The following is a 27,660-nucleotide window of genomic DNA, read 5'->3' as shown; positions in this document are numbered from 1 at the left end:
GCAGGAGAACCTGGCAGGGGCCTACATCCATGTGGACTTTGGCCCATCCCCCATTGTAGAACCACCTGCGAACCTGCACTACCAAGCTCAAGACAAGAAGAATCCATCTGGACTAGCTATCAAAGGGCGATGGAGCTTTAGAATCATATAGCACAGGAGGTGGCCATAGTGGGAAGGAGATGGAGGCGTATGATAATCATCAGGTTCAAAATATAGAAAGTGCAGGAGGACTGAAGATGGAAATAAGAGGGGCAAAGAGAGTGCACGAGAAAAAATTAGCAGGTAACAAAAATGATTACATCTAAGGTCTTTTATGAACACAAAAAGAGTAAAAGGATGGTTAAAGGCAGGGTGGGGCTGATTTGGGACCAAATACGAGATCTTCTAGTGGAGGCAGAGGAGCATACCCAGGCATAAGCCAGCATCGTGAGGAAAAGAGACCTGATTCTATATAGCAACTAATTGTGTCTCTCCGAGAGTCTTTTACGATGAATTACAATGAAGTTCACTGATTTACGATGGGCAGAGTATTGTTTGTGGGCGGGGGAAGGGGCACCATAAAGTTAAGGAGTTAACCAGAAACCACTAACACAAAATTACCTCAGAATCTCCCAACATCCCCCATAGTTACACATACAAATATTCTTTTAAAAAGCAAGATAGAAACGCCACTTGAGTTAAGTGAGCATTTATATTTTAATTTACACTTTGACATGTTGCACATAAATAACATTATAAACCAGAATGTAAACATAAGATGAAGATTTTCTAATAGAAATAAGCAAAAGCCCAAAGGCTCCAAAATACCTGGTCGCTTTGGTCAAAGAGGAAATTTAAATTAATAATATAAAATACAAACAAAATTAAAAAAAAAAATCAATCCCACTGTCAGCAAAGTTTGCAGACAGGTTTCTGCTACATTCACTGGAACGGAAGTCCTCAGCAGAGTCCAGTTGACACGAGGTGCTGTGCAACTGTATCACGGAGTTCTCCGTTTAAAAAAAAACAAAACCAAACACAACACAGAAGCATTACAGTTAAAAAAGGAATAAAGTGTATCCAGTGATAGAGTAGTGATGCTTCGGTTTACATTAAACCAGTCAAAAACAAAAAAAAACTAAGTCAAGTCCGGTTCCTTAAACCTCGCCCAAACTGTGCTGGTTACAGCTGCAGGGATTCTCTGGTCAGAACCTCCTGTTTAAAAAATGACAAGTCCACCTTTGGTTTATACTCATTGTCCATAATTTAGAGTTTTTTTTTTTAATTAAAAAAATACACAAATATTGCTGCTACATTACCAGTAAGCAAGAAATAACAAATCGATCCAGTTTACTTTCTTTTTGCTCCCTGCACCACTGGACACACAATGAGGTAGCTGTTGTTCAGCTTTACAATCTCATTCACAATTCAGTAAAACCAGAAATACCGTGAAACAGGGCATATTTAAAGAGAGAGAGAGAGAGAGAGAGACGAGGAGGGCAGAGACAGAGACGGGGGAGGGGGGGGTGGGGGAGGGAAAGAGAGTGAGAGAAGGGGGGGGAGAGAGAGAGAGAGAGAGAGAGAGAGAGAGAGAAAGAGAGAGAGGAGAAAGAGAGAGAGAGAGAGAGAGAGAAGAAACAGTAGAAGGAGGGAATGAAGTGAAAGGGAGAATGTGAGGGCAAGCAAGAGAAAAGATTGCAATAGGACAAATGATTTAACAATTTTAAAAACTTCCTGCTTTGGCAATACACCATATTGCAACAGTATTTTGCAAAACCATTTTATAATGTTCCAATTTGAATGACAAGTCTGTTTTTTTCCCCCTATTAGAATTTCGTTAACTTTTTAAAAAACAAATGCAGTTTAAAGTATCTACAAAGAATGGCAACAGAGAAGATAAAAATAAAACATTTCCATATTCGATTACAATGATTAACTTGGTCATTGTAAACATCATTTTCAGATATTGCTTAACAAAGTAAATTGCATAATAAATTATTGACTATTCTTGGAAAAATAATTCTGCTTAAAATGATTGTCTTTAAGCTTTTCTTAGGCTTGTCATAGTTCTGCCAAATACTTTCTTTTTTTAAACATGCCCTGAGTTGAATGTTGAGGTGCCCTGCCATGGGGGGCGCAGCTCTGATGGGAGGTCAGCCAGTCCACCCTGCAGCACTGCCGAAATCTATGTACATTCGAATGCTACAGGTACCTCGGCTCCCTGAGTCATAAACATATCACATCTAGTCTCAAGGGTCAATGGGTTCAAGTGTTTCTTGCTTGACTTTTATGGGCACGAGAGGTAGTGGGCTACCACGAGACATTTTCAGGACTTGAGTCTCCAAGTTCTCGTACAGATTGCACCCAGAGGAGAGGAGGCTGTTCCCCAGGTTCCTTTGAAAAGTGTTCTTCAAGCTGACCTCTTCCACCTCCCTCCTCAGCATGCTGAAGATCTGCTTCTCAACGACCGACTCAACCTCGTCGCTGTGTCCCATGTCGTCGAGCTTGTCCGCACTGTCACTGATGTCAAACTTATTGATTTCCTCGTTGAAGCGATGCAGGTCCTCCAGGGAGCGGCCGGCCCCAGGAGCGACAGGACAGTTTCCTTTGAGGTGTGCCTTCAGGCTGCAGTGGTGAATGTAGGTCTTGTGGCACTGGAGGCATTTGTGAGGGCGCTCCCTGGTGTGCAGGCGCTTGTGCAGCTTGAGATGGACAAACTGGGTGAACTTCGCCGGGCACAGCTTGCACTGGTAGGGTTTCTCGCCCGAGTGTAACCGTAGGTGGGTCTTCAGGTTGCTTGTGCTGCTGAATCGCTTGTGGCAAACCTGTGCAGCAGGGAGAAGAAAAATAAGAAATAAAAACTTAGGAGGCAAGTCAGAGTCATTTCCTCTAAACAAATAAAACGCAGGTTCCTTATTAAACATGATTATCTGCCTGCTTTCAGTCTATGGACAGTCACTTTACAGATGCCCTGGATGAGGAGAAATTTCTTCTCTGAGGGTTGCAAATCTGTGGAATTCGCTGCCTCAGAGAGCTGTTGAACATTGAATAAATTTAAGACAGAAATAGTCAGTTTCTTAACCAAAAAGAGGACAAGGGGCTATGGGGAGAGGGCAGGGAAGGGGACCCGAGACCATGATCGGATCAGCCATGATCATATTAAATGGCAGAGCATGCTCGAGGGGCCGTATGGCCTACTCCTGCTCCTATTTATGTTCTTATTAAGCTCGCTGTGCAGGGATGATTGTTTTATCACAGGGGCCATGTTCCCGGTAAGCTGAGCAGCTGCACAACGGGCTGGAGTTCCTGCACAAGCAGCTTGCCGGTTTTTAAAGGGCAAATACTGCACATGTGCGATAATTTGAATGGGCTGCGCACCCCCAAAAAAAATTAGTGGGAACACTGCATCGTGGCCGTGGCATATATAATTGCGACGCAAGTCACTTCCTGGTTTGCTGAGCCATACAGAACAGGAAGGTCCCCAGGTTCAATTCCCAACCTGTCCTGAGGTAGTAGTTCACAGTTGGGAGTGGCAGTAGAAGCAATTGGTCTATGGTTCCCTGGTGTGGGCAGCCAGGGTTCCTACTCCAGATTCCTATCCAGTTATCCTCTCTGGAAAGTGTGTGTGTGTGTGTGTGTGTGTGCACGCGAATATATTATATCGTCATCAAAGACAGTCCCTCAAAACAAGGATGACTTGCTTCCACGCCAAAAAAGGTTGACTTCACAGGTGTTTCAATGAAGGACCTAAAATTCCACGTCCTGAACTACATCCTGAAAGGTGGAAGATGCCTGTGCGTGGATTTTTTTTAACGTGTGGTGGCCGTTGCACACCAGCCACCACACAGGTTTGGCAGAGCTAGGTCTTGGTCCAGTGGCAAGGGTTATCCAAGACGACCGGAGACCTGCTCTGCTACATGGACCTATACGCACACATATTGCTGCCTCTGGGACCTTGGCTCCCGAACTCATGCCTTTCTTGGGCTCTGATCACATCCCTCCACAGTCTATTGCTACTCCTGCTGTATCTGCCCACGCTCCAATCACCGACCTGGACCTTGAGGACGTCACCCTGTCATATATATATATGTATGTATGTAGTATGTGTGCATGTGTGCATCGTCTCCCATAATCAATCAGCCTGCTGACTCTCACCAACTAGGCTTTCTCACTCCTGTGTAACAGTACCCCACAAACAGTATTTCTTTAAAACAAAATTCATGTTCATACAGAAGACTCATTTCTGCCCAAGACCAGCAGCCCTGCTATACATCAGAATATTGGCTTAGTTGAAAAACTGTACTGTTCTTATTCAATCGTGCTGCTTCCCCACAGGCACAGTCGACTGCTACTTACGGTTTGTCCATTATTGCTCAATCACATCTTGGTCAGAGGAAAGATGAGACACAAAGTGGATCAAAAACAAAAACCATCGAGTACAATGATTCAATCCTGTACTGTTACAAGCCTTCAGTTTTATTTGCTGTTCAGCTGTTAGCAGCTGAAGTCTGTGCCTGTTCCCATCAAATGACTTTCTGTGGGTGACTTACAATCTAATTATTACTAAGAACAGGAGCGCAACCAAGAGAGAGTGGGATGACCCTTTAGTGCCCTTAAAGAATTACAGATCTTATTGCCAAGAATAGTGCGAATCGCAACAACCTCAGTGCATTACGAAAGCGACTGAAAGTGCAAGGCAACAGATTAAACAGTATTCAAAAAGTGTGAAGTGCAACTAAGACCCCATCACTTCTGACACATCAATGACCTACCCGTGGTGTGAACTGAAAATAAACTTCAGCAACTTCCTAATGTTGCATTTTTGCGCTATGTGCACTGAATCAAATTAGTAAGAGTTCTGGAAAGATGGGCATCGATTTACTGCACAATAATCCTAAACATTTCAGCAAAATGAATATTTTGGACTTTTAAAAAGTTATTTAAAAGTCCATTAATAAAGCCCTTTCCTTACCTGACATTCATGTGGCTTTTCTCCAGTATGAACTAAATAGTGCTTCTGTAGGTGTGCCAGCTGTGTGAAGCCTTTATTGCAGGTCTGACACTTAAAGGGTCTTTCCCCGCTGTGTACTCTCAAGTGGACCTGGAAAGAAAGGACACATCTTCTGTTTACAGCTCCTTTCACCATTTGATATCACAATACTCATTTAGCATTTTAGCGATCCCAGATTTAAAAAAAGATCTTTAGTAAAGGTGTGGTTTAGTAGAAATCATTCAAGGAAACATTAAAACTGTACCATTGGACTGCGCCCCAACATAATTATTTCAGAGAAAAAAAAAAAGTTCACTCAATCTCAGGACATCCCAAAGTGCTTCATAGCCAATTAAGTACTTTTGAAGTTGCTGTTGTGAGGTAGGAAATGTGGCAGCCAATTTGTGCACACCCAGCTCCCACAAACAGCAGTGAGATAATGAGCAAATAATCTGTTTTTAATTATGTTGATCCAGGGATAAATATTGGCCTGGGCACCATAGTATGCCTTTTTACTTTCGAGATAGAAACCAGCTCATTACTCTTTTCTCAAATATTTTGTTGGCTGAGTAATCTTTTTTAAAAAAGTAACATACCTTAAGATTTGATAATTGTCCAAAGGTCTTGTAGCAGACGTTGCACTCGTACTTGATCTTCCCATTCTGCTTCTTTAGCGGATACGGCAGCGTTTTGTAACCGGTAAGATTTCGCTTTGGTTTGATGAGATTCATGGCTTCTTCGCTGCTGCTGACCAGGCCAGCCGAGGTAGGTTTGGGTTGCATTAAATATTCAGAATAGGAGGCGGCTGTGCCGGCTGTCGGGGAACCATTGCCGGGGCTTGAAGGCCTGTCTTTAAGACTGGCGGCAGAGCCTGCGATGGAGAAGGCACTGTTCCGCGCTGGAATGAGAAAATCTTTCTGCTGCTCGGAGAGCAGAAGCCTTCGGGTTCCTTCGGGAGGCAACGCATTGGGCAGAACTGTCTGGTTGAACATGTGCTGGGAGAGGCCACCATTTCCCAGAAGGCTGCTATAAAACGGGTACATTTTGGGAAGCAGGCTGAAGTTGCTCATGCCGTTTATGCCACTGAGGCCAGTGAAGTTATTCAAGCCATTGCAGCCAACTGAGTAATGAGGTAGCAAGAACCTGGAATACTGGGTATTAGCTGGGTTGTAGGAATGCAAGAAGGCTGGAGGCAAGTGACTTGGAGGTGGATAGGCTGGGAGAGAGCTCAATCCTTCTCGGTTGTAGGGTCCACTCAAGTAAGGAAAAGCTTGTTTGTGTTCCTGAGTTGAAGGCGTCAAAGGGGAAATATGGGATTCTGGGCTGCTGTGCGGCGTTAAGCTTTTCAAGCTTTGGTCTGGACTGCTTCTAGAAGACGGACTGGAGGTGACCGAAGGCTGGATTGGAGAGTGTTTGATGTAACTGTGCCTATCAATCCCGTAACCAGGACTGGGCTTCAGGTGTGGATCTGGTCTGACTGGGTACACCACACGAGGGAAGAAGGTTCGTTCTAGACTGTGCTTTTTGCTGATGTCCTCCATTTCCTTTCCTGGAACCATCAATGATTGGATTGTCCGTATTTGGTGCTTTTCCTTCATCACATTTTCCTCACTGCCATGATTACCGTGCGTCATATCGTCATTCTTCACTTTGCCGTCCAGTTCAGTCACGTATCTTTTTTCCTTCAGTCTTTGTTCTGTAGATGGAGGAGGGCAAGAGGAAAAAAAAACATCAGGAGGTGCATCGTTTAAAAGCAACATTGCTCAGCATTTCCTCATCATGTTTGTTTCACTGCATTTACATAAAAGGGAAGATCATAAAAAATCGGGATTTGAGCAGCACTCTGACTTGGCAAGCTGCACGATCAGGAAGTGGTGGTGCTTCTGACTGATGTTGTGCAACATCATCACTGCCGCACTTTCACTCTCCTAGATGCCGGAGACAAATGCAAAGCCCTGCCCTCAACCATGTACTAACTTTAAAGGCATCATCATGATGGGGCAACCCGTGCCAAACCACAAGAGTCAGCTGATTTTGCAGTGGGGTGGGGGCTGAGCCACTTTCCGAAGACTGACGACTGTTTAAGTGGTACAAGGACAGGTCACTAGCACTAATCTAAATCGACAAGTTCAGATAACACCAAGCTGCTACAGCAAAGCCCAGCTAGTCTACAGCCATCCCCTGAGCTCTGAGATTGCATTGCAGCCTTCATGTTACTCCAGGGTATTTTTAATAAAAGTACTGTTGCCTGGTACCAGATCAATAGCCAGAATACTTTACCCTGTTGATATACAACGACTTGCGTACTGAAGAACTGATGAATGCTACCCCTTTACTCCAGCACTATTGCAATATAATTTGGACACAATAGATTCCAATAAGCTCATTTTAAAGCGCACCACTGGGGAGGAGGTAATGTTTATAACAGAGGCCATTCTCAGAATTTAAACATTTTATTCCCTCCTACTCCTCTGCCTTTAAATAACTAGACTTTTTGTTACTCTAACTCACAAGGCAAATTGTCTGCCAAAGTGTAAAGCCACGCGTATAGACCGACACTGATGAACTGGCACTATGTAGATGAGTATAATACTGTAAAAACACCCAGTGCATTTCTACTACTCTAAATGGTAAGTTCATTGACACAGTGGAGGAACAAAGAGGTCCAGGGATGCAGATATAAAGATCTTTCTAGATGGGGAATGCGGGTTTTATACACAGTGACATTGTATATAAAAGCAAGGACCAAATATTGAATTTATATAAAACATTGGTGAGGCTATTGGGAGTATTGCATGCAATGTTGTGTACCTTATTATAGGAAAGTGATTAGAGTGGGGTGCCGCAAGGATCGGTGCTTGGGCCCCAGCTATTCACAATCTATATCAATGATTTGGATGAGGGGACCAAATGTAATATATCCAAGTTTGTTGATGATACAAAGCTAGGTGGGAATGTAATTTTTGAGGAGGATGCAAATAAGCTTCAAGAGGATGTAGACAAGCTAAGTAAATGGGCAAGAACATGGCAAGTAGAATGTAATATGGAGAAATGTGAAGTTATCCACTTTGGTAGGAAAAATAGAAAAGCAGAGTATTTTTTAAATGGTGATAGATTGGGAAATGTTGGTGCTCAGAGGGACCTGGATATCCTTGTACACGAACATGCAGGTACAGCAAGCAATTAAGAAAGCAAATGGTATGTTGGCCTTTATTACAAGAGGATTTGAGTACAAGAGTAAAGAGATCTTGCAATTATATAGGGCCCTGGCGAGACCACACCTGGAATATAGTGTACAGTTTTGGTCGTCTTACCTAAGAAAGGGTATACTTGCCATAGAGGGAGTGCAACAAAGGTTCACCAGACTAATTCCTGGAATGGGAGGATTGTCCTATGAGGAGAGATTGAGTAGGCCTATATTCCCTAGAGTTTAGAAGAATGAGAGGTGATCTCATTGAAACATATGACATTCTTACAGTGCTGGACAGGATAGATGCAGGGAGGATGTTTCCTCTGGCTGGGGAGTCTAGAACCAAGGGTCACAGTCTCAGAATAAGGGGTCAGCCATTTAGGACTGAGATGAGGAGAAACTTTGGAATTCTCTACCCCAGAGAGTTGTGGAGGCTCAGTCTTTGAATATTTAATGATGGAGATTGATAGATTTTTGAATATTAAGGGAATCAAGGGATATGGGGATAGTGCAGGAAAGTGGAGTTGAGGTAAAAGATTGGCCATGATCTTATTGAATGGCAGAGCAGGCTCCAGGGGCCCAATGGTCTACTCTTGCTCCTAATTCTTATGTTCTTATGTAAACATGGAAAATACATCGCAAAGATTCATTAAAATGATACCAGGAGTGAAAGATAGTAAGTATTAAGAAAGGCTTGATAAACTAGGTCTTTTCACTGGAACAGGGAGATCGAACAGAGACTTTTAAAATTATGAAAGGTTTTGACAGGGTAAATAGTGAATGCTTATTTCCACTAGTTGGGAAATTGGTAATAAGGGGATTGCAGAGTGACGATTATCACCAGAAGAATTAAGGGGGAAATTAAAACATTTTTTCTTTTATACACAAATGTTATTAGAATAGTCCATAACTATTGAAGCAGAGACTGATCATTTAAAAAGGACTTGGATAAGTATATGAAAACGGATGAATATAAAATGATACAATGATATAGGATTGGAGCAGATAACTCCAGTCAAATAAATATGGCTGGCACGGGTGTGATAAGCTTAATGGCCTTCTTCTGCGACTCTAAGCAATGAACTCTTTTGACATGCTGTCAGTAATTTTTGCAAAAGCAGCAGCTGTTTTACATGCAAGATCATACAAATATAACTGGAGAGAATGATGACTTAATCTGTTGTTGGTGGTGTTGGTTTGGAGAGAATTCCCTGCTTTTCCTTAAATATAGTCATGAGATTTTTAATCCCCAGCTGACCCACCCGAAGAGACAGGTGGGCCTCATCCAAAAGACAGCACCTTTAACAATGCAGCACGCCTTCAGTACCTCACTGAAGCGATAAACCTAGATTATGTGCTTAAACCCTTGAGTGGGGATTTTTGAAAGCATGGCCCCTGGCTCAAAGCGGCAGCACTATCGCAGGCCATTAGGTCCAACAAGTCTGCCTCTTTATCATAAACCAAAAAGTGTTCAGGGCTGTTCTGGTGTCTGATAAAGCCATCATTCCTGGGGGGAGGGGGGGGAGCTCTCCCGATAACTCAGCGAATTTATGCAATGAGTAACTCAGCAATTCAGAAAAAGGAAGGAAGAAAAGATAGAAAGATTCATTTACTGCCTCGCTACACCCTCAAGACATCTCACAGTGCTCTACCTATGATGACAACTAATGGATTCATGTTTTGAAGTGCAGTCACTGTTATGTAGGCAACTGCAGCAGCCAAGATGTGCAATCCATACACGAGGTCTTAATATTGCTGGACAGGTCCATTGCACCCATGACCACACCATTAATGTGCCTTCACTAACCAGTTTGACTAGATTAGCCTTACACGATCAATTTTTTTTTTGTTGGATAAATTCCTACATCGGGATAGAAAAAAAGCAGCTAATTTCCTTGGTGTTTTCTTTCTGTATAGTGTTTACAGTCCTTGCAGTCCACTTCCATCAATACCAAACCTGTCACAGTCACCTGTTTAAGTAAGGGCGCATGTCCCAGCTGCCATTTAACTTGACATCCCGGAGCTGTCAGACAAAGTGCTTTTGGAAGCCAGGGATGAGTGTGCTTAAATTTCAGGCATAATGATGGACGACTGCTGTGCTATAGCAATCAATGCCTCTCTGCACTGGCAGTGCTAAACAAACAGGAGTGAGTGGACACTATAGGCAAGGTGCTGATAGCAAGCACAGATAGCACGATCTGGCTTCCTTGGGCCACTAGACAAAAATAAATAGAAGGTTATCAGGGAGATACCTATCTCTCAAATAGGGCTTGGCAGGCAGGAAGTTCAAGTAGTCAGTGAACTTTCCTCAGTCACTGAAACCGGGAAATAAACTGTCAGTGAACCCCACAGCGAGCAACTCAGCTGAAGGAAGGGGGGGGCGGGGGAAAGAGGGCAGTGAAAAAATGGGCTCTCTGTGGCAAGCTGGAGTAAGAGGGCAGGGGGATCATGGTGTGCTTTTTGTCAGCTCCTTCACCTAAAATACCACGCCTGCAAGTTGGAGGTTTTCTGCAACTGCCCTTAAAGGCACAACCTTGTTGGAGAAATCAGGTGTAAAAACAAAATCACGATAAATGGCGTGAAAAATTAAAACTCTTCAGCAGTTTCCATTCTTTAAAGAGGAGGAAAACCAGAACAAATTGGAGAAGAAAAATAAACGCTGGGGTCTCTGGGCCGTCAGTTTTCACGACAACCTACTGCATCTAAATACAAAGTCACGCAGAAGAGGTTGGGAATATTCTTAGCCAATCTCCCCCTTGCACATTCCCTGTGAAACAGACATTTTGAATGGTCAGCGTCGCCTTTTAGAGTGCTCCTCATTTCAAACACAGCATCTGTTCTAGATAATTGCTGTTCTTCGATACCACGTCTGGCTCATTTCATGCACTTTGGCAGAAAAAAATCAAAGAGCAAGTTATTATTTAAAAGGAAAAAGATTGAAAAGTGCCGCAGTACAGCGGGACCTGGGGGTACTTGTGCATGAAACACAAAAGGATAGTATGCAGGTACAGCAAGTGATCAGGAAGGCCAATGGTATCTTGGTCTTTATTGCAAAGGGGATGGAGTATAAAAGCAGGGAAGTCCTGCTATAGTTATACAGGGCATTGGTGAAGCCACACCTGGAATACTGCATGCAGTTTTGGTTTCCATATTTATGAAAGGATATACTTGCTTTGGAGGCAGTTGAGAGAAGGTTCACTAAGTTGATTCTGGAGATGAGGGAGATAACTTATGAGGAAAGGTTGAGTAGGTTGGGCCTCTACTTATTGGAATTCAGAAGAATGAGAGGTGATCTTATCAAAACGTATAAGATTATGAGGGGGCTTGACAAGGTGGATGCAGAGAGGATGTTTCCGCTGATAGGGGAGACTAGAACTAGAGGGAATGATCTTAGAATAAGGGGTCGCCCATTTAAAACTTAGATGAGGAGAAATTTATTCTCTCTGAGGGTTGTAAATCTGTGGAATTCGCTGCTACAGAGAGCTGTGGAAGCTGGGACATTGAATAAATTTAAGACAGAAATAGACAGTTTTTTTTAGGGGATAAGGGATTATGGGGAGCGGGCAGGGAAGTGGAGCGGAGTCCATGATCAGATCAGCCATGATCTTATTGAATGGCGGAGCAGGCTCGAGGGGCTGTATGGCCTACTCCTGTTCCTATTTCTCATGTTCGTATCCACACTGTTCGTTACATCCTCAAAGAATTCCATCAAATTTGTCAAACATAAACCCATGCTGACTCTGCCTAACTGAATTTTGTTTTTCCAAATTTCCTGCTACTGCTTCTTTAATAATGAACTCCAATATTTTCCCAACCACAGATGTTAGGCTAACTGGTCTATAGTTTGCTGCTTTTTGTCTGCCTCCATTTTTAAATAGGGGTGTTATATTTGCAGTTTTCCGATCTGCTGGGACCTTCCCAGAATCCAGGGAATTTTGGTAAATTACAACCAATTCATCCACTATCCCTGCCATTACTTCTCTTAAGACCCTCGGATACAAGTCATCAGGTCCAGGGGATTTATCTGCCTTTAGTCCCATTATCTTACTGAGTACCACCTCCTTTGTGATTGTGATTGTGTTAAGTTCCTCCCCCCTATAGCCCCTTGACTATCCACTGTTGGGATATTGTTAGTGTCCTCTACTGTACAGTTAAATTCCCCAGCTACTGCGGTGGGATTTGAACTCACAGCTATGGATTACAACTTAGCCACTATTCTACCATATCCCTACTTCTCTCTTCAGACGATTATGTCATTTGTCGTTTGGTGAGCTTTAGGGGAAATCGAAGGCTGCAGTGCAAGAGAAATCCAGTATGCAAAGGGTTAAAACTACAATTCTAGCAAAAGGCACAGCGCCTGTGGGTGGGGAATGCCTCTGACACGGAAGTATGACTACTTCACACATCGCACCAAGTCTTTCATTCTGCTGAATCAATTTTGATACTAAATTAAGGAATGCCAGGGTGGGCCCCACACAGTTCTGAAGAGCAAAATAAAAAAGCAAATATTCAGAACAAGAACAGCCTCAGGAGATTAGACGCCAGCCTCGCAGATTACTTCACCTTGTTTGACAAACAAGCACTGAATGGAACAGTAATAAAAAGTACAAGTAAATAGCAAATAGGACAGCTGCAATCCTGTTATCTGCAGTTAAACACCAGCTTTCTCAAGGGTTTTACACCTCAAGTAGATGCCCCCTCCCCTTCCAGCTACTCCTAAAGTTACAATCAGAGTGCAATTATTGTACATTTGGTTCTTTTACACCTAAAAGAGGCAACAAATAAAAGTTTCCAATGTTCCATTTACATAAAAACCAAAGTCATCTTATTTTGTCATCTAGGTTCGGTCTGAGAATCTTGACCAATCCCATACATTGTTCGGTGATGTAAATACAACGCCAGAAAACAGAGGGGGTAGAAAACAACGAAATCATCTGGCAAATCGGAAACTAACCGCTAAAGTGCAACTTGAAACGGCTGCCAATAAGCAGGCGTTTGGTTGAATAATCTCCCAACAATAGCTTTTTCCCAGAATTTTATTGATAATTTCTGCACTCCCAGCGGACAAACTGCAATTCCGCTGCACGCTGCCAGTGCATTGCAACATTCAAAGAATTGGTCAGTAAAACCAGAATCACATTAAATTAGCTGCTTGGCAATGGCTACATAGATAGGGTTAACACAAATACAGAAACTCTCAGTGCAACCGGACCGAAAGATAAATTCTGAGTAGCTGGAGATATTTCCAATTTATTGGCATGTATCTGTTCTGCCATCGGGAGATTACCATGAAGACTGTACCTCCGTGATAATACCTGGTAATCACTAGAGAGTTCGAATGTTGCTTTAAAAATGTTTCAAGCATTTAAAAAAAATTGCCATCTTAACTCAGTTTGTTCAAAAAGATTGTGAATTTTTTTTTTCCTGCTCAAAAGGAAACTTATGAACTCTCACTGATCAATCTGTAACCACAGCCAGCTTCAACTAAAATGCGTACTGAACCAAAAGAATAAAATCCGACAATGTTCTTAAAATACAAACACACCACATTCCTGTTAAGTGTTATAACTAAATGTCCACCAATGATAATTACTTAGCAATCTAGAGTGATCGGAAGGGTGCTGCTGGATTAAAAAAAATGAGGAAACAATCCAATTTCATATATTGGCATTTAGGGTAATTTACACCTCCTTTAAGAGCCTTGGGCATGATATATATGCTGATACAGATTAACAATAGTGAGAATGGAAGTATATAGTACAGTTAAAAATTATTAAACATTTTAACAGAATAGGTCTCCATACAAACTAGTAAAACTAGGTATTCATTAAAATTACCTTCACTCCCCTCCAAGATTGTGTACTCAGTAATGGAATACTGTAAGAGAAGCTTCTTCAATGAGCTTATGCTGAAGTATTTTTAATATATTTTTCTAACCGGACTATCATTTTCCTTCCTCCAAACCATGTATAACTTTTCCTTACCATCAGGCTGGCCTCCTGATCTGTGCTGCCATTTTCCCTGCAGTTCTTCACCTCTAGGCAGGCTGATGCACTCTGGAGGTTGGGAATAAAAAAAGATTTGAAGTAAATCTTAGGAAAAATAAATATTTACTGCAATATATTGTATTTCAGTCCTTACAAAAGGTAAAGCTAAGTTCCCCGTCATACATTAGTAATTGATAAATTTAGCCTGATTTCGCCCCCTCCAACCCAGCATGGATCCCTCTGGTTGAGATGTTGCTATAGAAACCAGATCCAGCACACTGAGCAGCAGACAAGCTACTGCTAGGTCCTTGCAAGATAAAAACAAATTGTGTAAAGTAACCCCAAAGCAATTAGCAAACACCCCAACACTCTGTGGCTGTGAATTCCTGGCCAGCCGTGTCAGCACAAGAATTGGCTTAGCTGCTTCGATGTAATAAGAATGGTGGGGGGGGGGGGGGGGGGGGGGGAAACTGAAAGCCACGCCATGAAACTCCCGCTCACCTCCCACAGGCCTGTCGTAGAGCAGCATCAGACAGGCCCGAGGAAACAGGCCACCCGCCTACCTCAGCAAATTTTAAAAACCTTCAAACAAAAGCAAAAGACAAATGTGCAAAATCGCGAACTCATTCGAGAATTCTTTTTTTATATACCATGTATTTGATTCTTTTTTTGCACACTTCTTCGTGGAGTACTTTCACTTTGAAACTACCTCCATTTGGATGGAACACATTCATGCAATAACTGAAAAACCTTCTTACAACTCCTACGTCACATTTATGTTGTATTTGCATATTTGTTGAATCATCATTTCTTAACTCAAAATAAAAAATAAGAGAGAGTGAATGGAATTAAGTTAGAAAAGAACTCTCTTATAGACAGTGACTTATTTGACTGGATGAAGTTTGGACAAACAGGTGGGAAGTGCCCCTTGTATGTATTGTGTGTAACTGACCCGGGCACCGATTGCTGCCACAACATTGAAAAGCACCGTGCCATTAAGTCGCTATCCTTACGGGGGCTCTTTCATCCAATTGGATGCTTTATGCTGGTGAAACTTGTAGAGGGTCAGTATCCCCTGTTGATTCAGTGGGTATACACATCACGAAGCATTGCGCTGTTTGTGGCTGAAATCTAGCTGACTTGACTCCAGGCCTGTGCGGAGCGAGACGATACTCAGCAAGGGCCGGCTTTCAGAATTGAATTGGGGTGGGCGGATCAGGGGAGGAGAACATTTCTGATCACTACTGAGGGACTGGAAACTTTAGTCCTTGGTTTGGATAGCTGCCGGCTTAGACGTGATGCCCTCCGCAGCGGGATAAGCCTACCGGCACTTAGAATGTCGAGGTTTACGCACAAAGCATGGCTACCAGGGCAAAGTGTCGGAAGGTTGTCAGAATGTGTGGGGCCATAACCCCAGCAAAAGACATTGCTTTAAAAGAGAAATGAAAAACCTGGGAGTTTAAAAAAAATCCAACCGCAACAGCATATTCCTTCAGCCACAAGCCGTGCCAGCACTTTTAAAGCTCTCTCTCTCTATATAGAGAGAGAGTGTCCACTCACATACACAGCTATTAACACGTTACAACAGAACATAATCCTACACTTTCCAAATATGTGCTGGCAGCCTAACGTAGTTTCCCTTCCCTGAGGGACATTAGTAACAACCTGCAGCTTTCGTGGTCCTTTTTTTAAATTTTCCTGGTGCTCCTTCACAAATTATCAGTTTTAAAAGAAAAATAATTCACAACTTGCCCTGTGGGACCTGAACTCTCAATCTTAGAGTTGCTAAACTAGGCTGCCGTAATAACAGCACAACACCACCGCCATCTTTCGATAAGTGCTGGCGATGGACACGGTTGCTTGCGTTCAGCATGGACCCGGATAATGTACCTCATGATATCCTTTTAAAAAAGTAATTAATAAAAAGCTTGCTGCTGACATTTAAAAATTCTACCCTCCTTATATAAGCTCCCAAACGTAGCATGATGGTAATAAAACCATTCGACCCCGACTCCGAATTCATCCGTGCCTTTGTTACCTCCATTCCATTCCATTCCAATGCTCCCCGGCCAGCCTCCCACCTTCCACCCTCCATAAACTTCAGCTCATCCAAATCTTTGCTGCCTGTATACTAACTCGCACCAAATTCTGTTCACCCGAGCTCACTGACCCACATTGGCTCCCGATCCGACAACGTTATTCTCATCCTAGTGTTCAATTCCCACCACGATCTCACCCGTCTCCATCTCTGTACCCTCCTCCAGCCCTAGAATCCTCCGAGATCTCCGCACACCTCCAAATCTGGCCACTTGTGTGGCTTCATGCGACACCTTCTGCTGCTTGATGGGATGAAGCAATCAAGCAGACAATCTTGTGCTACCGCACACACACTACCTGGCTTCCACAGACTCTGCCGTTAACCTTGCTTGCATTGGCATGTGCCGCTGATGTTATGATAAAATTCTATACTCTTGACACGTGCGGGCAAAAGGAAACTACACTCAAAATATTCCGCCAGTGTATCATACAAATACATCCATGATATTTTGATAAGTGAGTATGCTCAGGATGAAAAGATGATCAATGCAGCATTCAATTTGAGAGACTTACTTAGCTTAATCATCATAAGATCACCTGAGGCTGGGTAGTGGAGGCGTTCTGCAAACTCACTGCTGTACCAGACCAGTAACTCCTCGTTAGCCGGGATGGGCTTCACGGTGTAGAAGTAGATGTCCATCCCATTCTGACAAGCTGCCAGGCACTGCTCTTGCTTCGAACGGGTGGGGTTCACATAGCGCATCCAGTTACTTTTGCTCTCATCGAACCCGTCAATAAAATTATGCAAATCACCATTTGAGTACACCTAAAATGGATATAGAGAAAATAAAATTAAATATACAACTTCAAAACTGTCCCATCCCTGGACATATTTAACCAGTTGAAGTGGAGCAAATGATTGATAATCTTTCAAGCTCTCGATATATAAAGAAAAAGTATGAATGGATTTCAATCTAGCCTTCAGGAATGGGGTACTGAAGTTGAATGTTCAGCCATGAACTCATTGAATGGCGGTGCAGGCTAGAAGGGCCGAATGGCCTACTCCTGCACCTATTTTCTATGTTTCATTGTAAACAGGGATACTTTAACTGTTACCTTCTTCATTTGTTTGCACTATGTTTTGTTTTATATCTCTATTTAAAAAAAAACATTTAAATGGTGTATTCTGCCGTCAACCTGACAACAAGTCCTGTGCTGCTGCGTGATCCCGCGCAGTCTCCTGTGCAGATAACCTCGAGCGACAGGTGGATGCTATCATCAGTGCTCCCGTTCTGACTGTGCTTATATGTACACACACTGTACTGAGTCACCTGAAGCCCTGACGTCAAAGGCTACTCAAACTGATTCTGTAGCCTCCATTTTCCTGCCGCCCCCTCCCCCGAGTGCTCCGGCGATGCACAACTCTTTGGGTTTTGTTTCGAAGACATTTACTTCTAAAGCTGAGCTCCTGCAGATGATCTGGGGAGGGGACCTGTGCAGGGATCACCTGCCACAACAGGACAGGCAGCTGTTTGGAAGCAGATCAAGGCCCTGGGTTTGAGCCACGACAATTACCCTGCACTTTGCTGCTGCAGATTTTTGCTTGCCGTCTTTTGAAATACCGGTTGTTTCTTTTTTCATATTTATCTTGTTTAAATATAAACATATGGTACTTCCTGTAAAATCGATGGGGAGTGGTGGGGGGGTGGGGGGGAGAGACAGCAGAACCACACGTGGGTTCTTCAAAGTGACCTGCTTTATATCTTGTGGTGTGTTGGTTATGAGAAACTGGAACAGCAGATGGGCTGCGGAGTGCTGCGTGAACGAGTATGTTTTCAGGTTTTTGTTTAGTGTGAAGAACTTTTTCAAACTTCCAGGAATGAATGACTCTGCTGCTTCCATTACGAGGCACTTTGTGTATGTGTGTTGAAATCTTGATTAACTTCCGATTGATTTTCCATGGTATCATTTACTGTACACTTTTCAGAAATATAACTGAGACATAGTCTCCGATGTCATCAGTGCAGCCTAATTCAAATCTTATTTCCATAGCGTGATGACACAGGAAGAAGAGAACAAAAAATAAAGTAACATTTACATCTTTTGGCTGAACCTATTTCTGGTAATTAGTAATGTATTTTGCAATCCTGGCCAACCTGCAGTTATGCACATCGCAATTTTAGAATTAAGGCCAAACCCCAAGACCCAAATGACTAAATATAAAAATTTATATCTGAACATGGGTTATAAACGGCTTGAATGAAGATCAATTATATTTAATTGGTTTCATTTAGAGAGTACTACAATACTTCATAAATAACTGCATTTTATTTCTTCAAAAAGAACAACTAAGCTCTGTGATAACCATTTTCATCAGCTACTGTTGTACAATGTGAGTCTGTGGAGTTTAGTGTAACCTGGAGCTCTCTGCCTTTCTTCCAAAGCTGCCTTTAATGCGTCAGCCTAGACAATGACTGTTAGCAGAGTATGCAAATACTGACATCAAACAACAGAAATGAAAACCTTAATAGCCCTATGGGTAAATAGTTATTTTATATCTGCTTGTTGTGCAATCTTGGCTTTAGCTTGTGTGCACTATCAACTTTCTCCATTTACACGCACAAACACACTTGCATTTATATAGCAGCTATCACGACCTCCAAGACTATTTCATTGGGCCGTCCGAAGAGTAGTCACTGTTGCGATGTAGCCAATTTGCGTCACTACGGAGGCATGGCTGACACCGAGGCCAATTGTGTGGCTTGGGTCCGTCAGTATTGTTCTTGTCCCTGAATCAGGTGGTCTGGGTTCAAGCCTCACTCCAGGATTTGATTTAAATATTATTATAATGATATCATTAATGTGGGGTTAGGATTTGGAATGCACTGCCTGATAGGGTGGTGGATATAGATTCAATAGTAGCCTTCAAAAGGGAATTGGATAAATACTGGAAGGAGAAAAAATTGCAGGGATATGGGGAAAGAGCGTGGGAGTGGGATGAACTGGATTGCTCTTTCAAAGAGCCGGCACAGACGATGGGCTGAATGGCCTCCTTCTGTGTTGTACTATTCTATGACAAGATGGTATATTGCAGATGAAAGCTCATTAGTAAAACCTGGCAAACTATGTGCTAGCCCGCCCCCACTTTCTTATGCGGTATTACAACAGGGAAACAGACTGTTTGATCCAGTTACTAACTCTGGTAATGCATTCCATGACCATTACATCTCAACTTGTATAATCCATACCTCTTGCTGTGGAACCATTCCATCTTGTGTCTGGGGTGTACTGAACATATTAAAAAGGTGCTCCATCATTAAACAGTACTCACTGCAAGCCAAGTCCTAGATTCAGCTATGCCCATTTAGTTTGCCCTGTAGAATATGTGAAGAATTTTATAACAGACTGCGGGTGTTTCTTGGATGGGGGGGGGGGGGGGGGGGGGGGGAGAGAAGAGGAATTAAACAAAACTTGGAAGTTTTGGCGTAGAATCTGCCTTTTCCTTTTGTCAGTCGTGGCTCCCACAACAGTGAATGACGTGAGCTGCAGCAGTGATGACTCCCAAGCCCAACAATAAAACATATAAACTGGCTACAACCGCAGCAAGTTCCACAAACACTTATGGAACTAAAAAATGACAGAAAGAATTCTGTTTGTTGTCGCATTGGTTTTACCGATCATTACTGCTGATGGTCACAATACATCACACCAATTGGAAGAAATGTTCATGGTGTACCAGTTTGTGATAACATCACTATAATTAATCTCAGGTTTGCAACTGCAATGATGGACATCCCAGTCAGTGACCAGACAGCGGGGGAGGGGGCGCAAAATTCACCCCGGCGGAAAAGGGGCACACTTAGTGTCTCAGCAATGGACGTGGTGGCCTCTTGCGCGAAATTCAGCTCTTTGTCTTTTTTTGCCCAGCAGGGCAGAAGTCGGTCATAATGGGGGCAGAAGTGGAGGCGAGAACGGAGTGCCCATCAAACTGGGAGCGGAAGTGGGGGTGAGCAAAGTGTCTGCCGCTGTCAAGTCATCAGCGTAGCGCGTCGATGACATCATCACGCAGGCGCATCACCGCATCTCTCCCCTTCACTTAAAAGGGGAGAGCCGCTGCGAGCTCTGCAATTAGTTTAGTTAGATCCACTGGGTCACCAGGGAGGGTTTCGAACCCGGGGGCATAATTGTCGGCCCAACCTGGCAGTTGGCCCACAAAAAAAAAATAAGATGGCAACCATGGCAGTGCGCCCTCCCCTTTAAATGGTGGCCGCACCGCCATTTTGCAGACACTGCAAGCACAGTGCACCGACAGAAAAAACTGTCGCGGGCACCGAATGGCGAGCCACATTTTTCCAGGTAATGTTTGCTTCGGGGTGGGAGATCGGCGGTGCGCACTTTGATGATGCACTTAGGAGGCTTCGGCAGCAACGGGGCGGAAGTGGGGGCCGCCGGAAAAACCACATGGGTGAATTTCGCGAGCGGAGGCCATTCATCAAAAAAAAAAAATCGGCGGCCATTGGACACCGCTGCATGGCCACCACTTTCCAGCGGTAATGGGCCTTATCGGGAGGCTGAATTTCGGCCTCCTGAAGTCTAGACTAATGTAAGGGGAGCAAATGAAACAGAGAACATACAATTATTGGGGTTTTTGTTGAGGTTTTCACTACATGGCATATATGCAAGAAAATTGGGTTTGACACCTTATTTCTAAGTGCCAACGACAGATGCCAAATATAAAGAATGATCAGGGCACTACTGAACAGAATAGGGCCATTCGAGGCAAGATAAGGAAAGTGGAAGAGGACAGTAACTGAAATCACTTATATTTCTGATGGCACATTTATGTTACAGAAGGACAAAAGCAAACAATTTTGAAATACAGGTGCTGTAGAGATTACACCGCGCATACCGTGGGCCGGTTTCCCCGGCAGCTGGAGTACAACACTAACAGCACAGGTTTCTTTTTTTTAATGTCTGGATTCATTGCTACAAAACTGGCTACCATACTTTCTTACTTTGTGTGGAGGGTTATATACAGGTGAGCGAATGCGCCCATGGTCTGTGCTGATGCCTCAAGAGATGCCCACGGCCGCTGGACCCAGAGGAGCTGCATGGACTGCTGCTAGCAGAATGGTAAAATCAGCACTCTAGAAATACTCTCTCCAGTCGCTCAGTGAAAAAGATGTTACAGTATACAAAGGATTACACACACAAAAGACTGAGGAGGAACTGGACACAGTTCAGGTCCTTGTTGACTTGTCACCCTTCCTTACTGATAGTTGAGAGGGAGGGAAAAGTGAGTAAAAGAGAAAAAAAAAAACAGCATTTTTGCATCAACTGGTTCTAATTAGTTCTCAGTCAAAATGCAAATTTGATTTGCCTCCAAGCAAGAGCTGAATCGTTTCCTTTTCCATAAGAAATTCTATGTTCCAAGAATATGGCCAAGAATAATTGAAATCGGTTCATTACTAACAAGATTTCACCCTCAGCATTCCTAACCTCTGAGCCCCAGACACTTACTCAGCTAATTTACTATGTTAACTCCTACTTGGTGCATATATGGTGTTTCATAGGAACTTCTTTGCTGCACACATACACAGAGACACAGGCACAGATGTAAAACAGGAAGTGACAAACTTTTTCAGCAGTATTCATTTAGTGACCTTACAATTGCATCAACAATTTTTTTTTCCCGACTTACCCTCCAAAAGTATTTTCTGTTTGCATTCTTTGGGACAGTGTCATTGGTGTAGATTTCGCCCACAAGTGGTCCGAATCGGGTCCCTTTGGGGATGTACTCCGCGCTCATAACTCCAAGCACCTGTGGACACAATGCCATAACTCAATGAGTGAGAGGACACTGGCTCAAACATTTCACCTCTTAATTAAAATAAACAATGCTTTAGTTTATTTGGTACTGATTTTTTTTTCTTAAAGATTAAATCTGACACCCTCCCAATAATAGCACATCTACCATTTTGGAATCAGGTCTCCTCACAGATTATCGCAACATGCGTTCCATATTGTACCACAGTAACATATACATTTTTATTTTAAAAGACATTAACTAAATCTTGCCATTATATATATTTTCTTATGTGTGAAAGAGCTCCACAATACTAATGTTGTTACAAGTGAAAGAATGACAGGAGAGGGGGGCGAAGAACAGCAGTAGGCCACTCAGCCCCTCGAGCCTGTTCCGCCACACAAATAAGAACATAATAGGAGCAGGAGTGGGCCATTTGGTCCATCGAGCCTGCTCTGCCATTCAATAACATCATGGCTGATCTGATCTTGGGCTGAGCTCCACTTCTCTGTCCGCTCCCCATAATCCTTCACTCCCTATCGTTCAAAAATCTGTCTATCTCCACCTTAAATATATCCAATGACCCAGTCTCTACAGCTCTCTGGGGCAGAGAATTCCACAGATTTACAACCCTCAGAGAAGAAATTCCTCCGCATTTCAGTTCTAAATGGGCAAACCCTTATTCTTAATCTAAGCCCCCTAGTTCCAGATTACCTCTCATGTGGAAACATTCTCTCTGCATCTGCCTTGTCGAGCCCCCTTCAATAAGATCACATCTCGTTCTTCTAAACTCAAATGAGTATAGGCCCAACCTGCTCAACCTTTCCTCATAAGTTAACCCCCTCATCTTAGGAATCACCTAGTGAGCCTTCTCTGAAGTGCCTCCAGTGCAAGTATATCCTTCCTTAAATAAGGAGACCAAAACTGTACACAGTACTCTAGGTGTGGCCTCACCAATACTTTGTACAGTTGTAGCATGGACTTCTCTGCTTGCAGTCTCTAAATGGAGTTACCAGCAAAAGTGATACGAGACCACAATTAGGCTGAGCAAATTGGCACCGTCTGCTCGAGGGTGCCCTGGTGTTTGCAGTCTTACTGTTGCCCCGCAAGCTTTTCTAATTGTTACGACATGCAGACTGCAAGTTGCTATATGAGCACCCCGAAGATAGATCAAAATGTGGACTCATGTCAGATATGAGACATTTATTTATATTGGAGCGCCAACTGACAGTCGTGATCCAGTGCACAGCCTAATGCATGGAACTGCATCACCCGATTCACAGCACCGGCAGCGTGCCAACCAGCACCCAGTACCAGCACAGCACAATCCTCGTCACCAGATAACTTAGCAACCCGTTAATTTAAGTGAAACTAAACTCGCAACAATAACATTTCGATTTGTCGCCCCCTCCCCTTCAAACTCTAACTTCTTTCCTGAGCACACCCAGCAAGATCAGTGAAACCTGTTTCTCCAGAGCGAAAGCCCAGAGATCTGAAAGCTGATGATCTAATCAGGAATGTATGATGTACGGTTGACGATACTGGGCCCACCTCAGATTTTTACGGCAAATGAAACAATATTGAGTTAGACAGCACAGCGATTTCAACTAAGTGAATTGTGTGTTGGGAAATGGTGCGGGGGTAGGAAGAAACAAACCCAGCAAAACAGAAAACATTGAATAGATTCAATTTGTTTTGATCAAATTCTTTTCTTCATTTACTCACTGCATGTTTTGTGAGTGATGTGTCAGGAAACCAGTTATTCATCTAAACAATTAAAGGGATGGTACTATGGCCTAAAGCAGTGCTTGCTTACACCGTGCAGAGATAGAAAGAGTAAGTTACTTGGGTCCATTTTTCTGTTCCTGCATCTGGGCGTATTGGTTCACCTGGGGCCAGCGCATGCGAGGAAAGCTGTGAGCACAGAGTGCTCAGTCGTGACGAAAGCTGCCAAATGTATGCCAAAAAAATTAATCGAGCTGGCTCCCTTACAGTCATGAGCTCCTCTGCACTCATTTTCCAAACATGCACTGCCCTTAGGTGATCTGAAATGGCCAGAATCAGAAAAAAAACCCACAATGTTTTAGGGCGGTTCAAGATGGCGGCTCATCCCCACTTCTCCGGGCAGGTAGGGATGGGCAATAAACGTTATCCTTGCCAGTGACGCCCACACCCCAAGAATTTCAAAAAGCATGCCGGACTGCAGTGAGAGTTATTGCAGTACCAACCCTGCTACAGTATTTCTAGACCAGTGTGAAAAACACCGCGGTCAGATCGGCATGCTGGACGTGTGTTGCTCTGCGGAGCTCAGAATCCAATGTGAAACTGAGTGCTAGTGCCCCCATTTACACAAGATCTAAATTCCTTGGTGTTCCAGTGAGAGAAATGGCCATTTGAGTGAGCACCAGGAGGTTGTCAAGCAATCATGGGACTGAGTTGGCATGAGTTGGCGCCTTCAGGAGAGGTAGGAAGGAAAACTGGGGAGTGGAAACGCATGTGTACACTCTTACGCTGAATACACATGCACCTGTTCTCAAAGTGTGCACGTTTTACCACAAGTGACTGGTCCTGACCCTTGCCCTCTCCTGGAGGCTAATTAGTAAAAAAACATTTTTTTGCTACTTGCACAAAGTGTGACACCTAAATCGAATGGCTGGAGGAGCCGGGGAGAGATGGGCTCTCCTCCGCTCCAGGCACATTTTTTTTTTTGCATTTACACTTGCTGATTAAATTTAAGCAGAAACTGGGCCACTCTGACCTCCAATTGCCAGTGTAAACAAGGGCACTTGCTCAGGGTCGTAACACCATGCCCCCTGTGTGCAGAGGACACACACCTGCAGTTCTGCCACTTGCCTCTACTCACCTCGAGAGCTTTTATATTATTGCTTATTGCTGTGCACTTTCGTTTCAAACACAAAAAGCTTGTGACACAACCCAGCCCATTTCTTAAGTGTTAAGCGTTACTGAAATTAGCCAGCCAGCTGAAGTTTTACTTCCACATTGTGGGTTCTCGCCTGTACATCTGTGCATCATCATCATCACAACTCATCCTGACGCAAACTCTTTCCTTAATTCTGCCCAAAATGCTTAGTCAATCTTCCTTCTTTGCAAAAACACAGATTGAGAATGTCATGAAAACAGATGAGACAGCAACTATTATATTTCCCCCCTTTGGAAAACCAATATGAAAAATACTAATGTCTTTTAAACAAAGTTTACTAGTGTCTTTTACTTCTTGCCACATATGTGTGTTACTCTTTTTTGGTTGTTGACACCTGTACATGCAAGAGATAGTTGTGAGAAAGACAGATTCTAAAAATCACTTCAGAAACAGAGCCTGAAACCAACTGCTCGGAACGGGTCACGTAGAGGTAAACTCAATTTTGACCGATCGAGATCAATTTTTGCGCAACATACTTATGTAATTTTGGTTATTAAAAAAAAGAAAAAGAAGTGTTCCCTGGCTCTGCCACAGTGACAACTTGTTTCACAGCAAAACAGGCACAAGCCTCTCTCTCGCTCTCTCTCTGTATGTGCAGCTGTGCTTGGGCTTGGAAAAAGAACTTGGAAAGTTCCCTAACTTTGCCCCTCCTCTCAGAGGAATGCGTTTCCTCGCATGGAGCCACTCCATGGGCCCCAGCAGCCCTCCGACACACTACCCAGATGTCTGTTTTTCATGAATGAATCTAGATGGCGCGTGCCAGCTGGCTATTTGAACATGAGGGGTATCACGGCTGAATGAGACCATCTCCTTTCCAGCAGATGCCACTGACCAGCAATCACTGGAAGTGGGGAATCTCATTTAATGTTTTCCTGCTCTATCGGAATAGGATGGAAAGAACATTGAGCCTAACTGTAGTAACACATTGGCTTCTAGCTAAAGTCAACTAGCTTAACATAAACCAGGATGATACCTGGGATCTTCATGACTGTTGTGATTCAGTTACATACCAGGCTGTCCATTTATGCAGTGAGCCAGAAGGATGATTTCAAATTCCTTTTCTAATATAAAATTGGCCAAGCTCATCGCCATTAACCACTGAAGCTGGTCAGTCAGTTGTTGAGGCCAATTCACTAAATATATTCAAAAAGGAGTTAGATGAAGTCCTTACTACTAGGGGAATCAAGGGGTATGGTGAGAAAGCAGGAATGGGGTACTGAAGTTGCATGTTCAGCCATGAACTCATTGAATGGCGGTGCAGGCTAGAAGGGCCGAATGGCCTACTCCTGCACCTATTTTCTATGTTTCTATGTCAGTAGATACACCAATTGAACCTAGAACATGTTCTTCTTGCCCCTCCCACTTGGACTGCAGATTTGCCCTCCTTCATTTGCCAAACATCAATACAGAAGAACGGTTGAAGGACAACACTAAAATGTGGCTGCTTAAAATCAACTGCACAAAGCTTTCAGCTCCACATTAGACCTGTTCTAACAGCGGTCCAGTGCTGCTGACCACAGTGAATCACGGCAAGCCAGGGCTGGTGTCTGCCAAGTATAAACACGCCATGGATAACAGGTAGAAAGCTTCGACACTTTCATGCTTCATATCCCTCCCCCTGCAGAAGCCATTTCTCTCGGTGGTTTATGGTAACCCTGACCCCTCTACCGGCGCGGAGCATCTATCTCTGTCAGTGGGGTAGGTCAGCGAAGACATCCTGCCTATGTCTGTCTCCCAGACAAAAAACAGCTCCGCCAAGTCTTCATTAACTCAATTTACTTTAATTATTTACATAGGGCACAACTTCCAAGTTATTAATTAAATGTCTGCAAAGTAAATGGTGATTACAGTGTACAAGTTAGTGATATGTAGGTACATTTTCTTAAAAATTGCAGACTGTTTGAAAGGGCTCTTTTAAATTACACTGGTGTTATTCAGAGATCAGAAACCTCAATGCATTTTTATTCTCTTTTAAAAAAAAAGGAGCAGAACCCCGCCCACGCTTTTGAGAGCTGAGGCGGGGTGGGAGGGGAGAGAAAGGAAGGAGTAGAAATTCTCCCTATGACTTGCTAGAAAATGTCAGTTACAATGCCTATTTTTGTAACTGCAAGATAGTGTGAAAGGACAGGCCTGGGATAAACAACCCTTCACTGGGTTTTCTTTTCCCTGTAAACCAACAGGGTAACCACTTTGTCCCTCATCTCACCCTCCCCTCGCCCAGTGAAACCGCACATTGTTTCTGCCCTGCCCCACCCCCGCCCCAGATAACTCCAACCAACACGGTAACCACCTTATTCCTCATCCCACCCTCCCCTCACCCAGTGAAACCACATATTATTTCTGCCCTGCCCCCTCCCCAGATAACACCACACTCACATCCTCTTCTAAAAAGACCAGACTGTGACAGTTAAAAACGGTAGAGTTTATTTTACTAGATGGCTACATGAGAAAGCCTTGCTACAACAGTGTACCTCAAGACACTTGTTTTACTTCAGGTGTGCTGGTTAGAGGCAGCAAGTAAGTGGAAGTCACTATCCTCTACAAGGAACGACATCCATATGCCCTCATGCGAGGGCTAGGGAAAAGAAAACGCACCTCCTTTTCCCAAAATCGCATCTGGAGGGAAGTTTACAAAGGCGGCTCTATTCACTTCAACTTTCATTCAGCTGCCTCTTTTTCTTTCGCTCAGATTCACAGTGCAGATTGAGTAGCGGAGAGAGCGAGAGAGAG

The 27,660-nt window shown here is 43.5% G+C and overlaps 1 protein-coding gene across 6 annotated transcripts in view; it reads right to left on the bottom strand.

Annotated features, from left to right (window-relative positions):
- Window positions 1-733: 733 nt before the first annotated feature.
- Window positions 734-27,660, bottom strand: part of prdm1a (PR domain containing 1a, with ZNF domain) — a 93,707-nt gene continuing 66,780 nt past the window's right edge. For 5 of the 6 annotated variants that reach the window (XM_070885618.1, XM_070885614.1, XM_070885612.1 and 2 more), the window contains exons 3-8: window positions 21,885-22,004; window positions 16,757-17,009; window positions 14,144-14,215; window positions 5,566-6,665; window positions 4,952-5,080; window positions 734-2,804 (exon numbers count right to left, since the gene is read on the bottom strand). In XM_070885618.1, the coding sequence (XP_070741719.1) occupies window positions 2,229-2,804; window positions 4,952-5,080; window positions 5,566-6,665; window positions 14,144-14,215; window positions 16,757-17,009; window positions 21,885-22,004 (2,250 nt within the window). In that variant the 3' untranslated portion in view covers window positions 734-2,228. The remainder of the gene's footprint in view (window positions 2,805-4,951; window positions 5,081-5,565; window positions 6,666-14,143; window positions 14,216-16,756; window positions 17,010-21,884; window positions 22,005-27,660) is intronic. The other variant, XM_070885616.1, reaches the window with a different exon arrangement.

Source organism: Pristiophorus japonicus, chromosome 7 (genome assembly GCF_044704955.1).
Source record: "Pristiophorus japonicus isolate sPriJap1 chromosome 7, sPriJap1.hap1, whole genome shotgun sequence".
NCBI lineage: Eukaryota > Metazoa > Chordata > Chondrichthyes > Pristiophoridae > Pristiophorus > Pristiophorus japonicus.
This window is presented reverse-complemented; position numbering and strand designations above follow the sequence as displayed.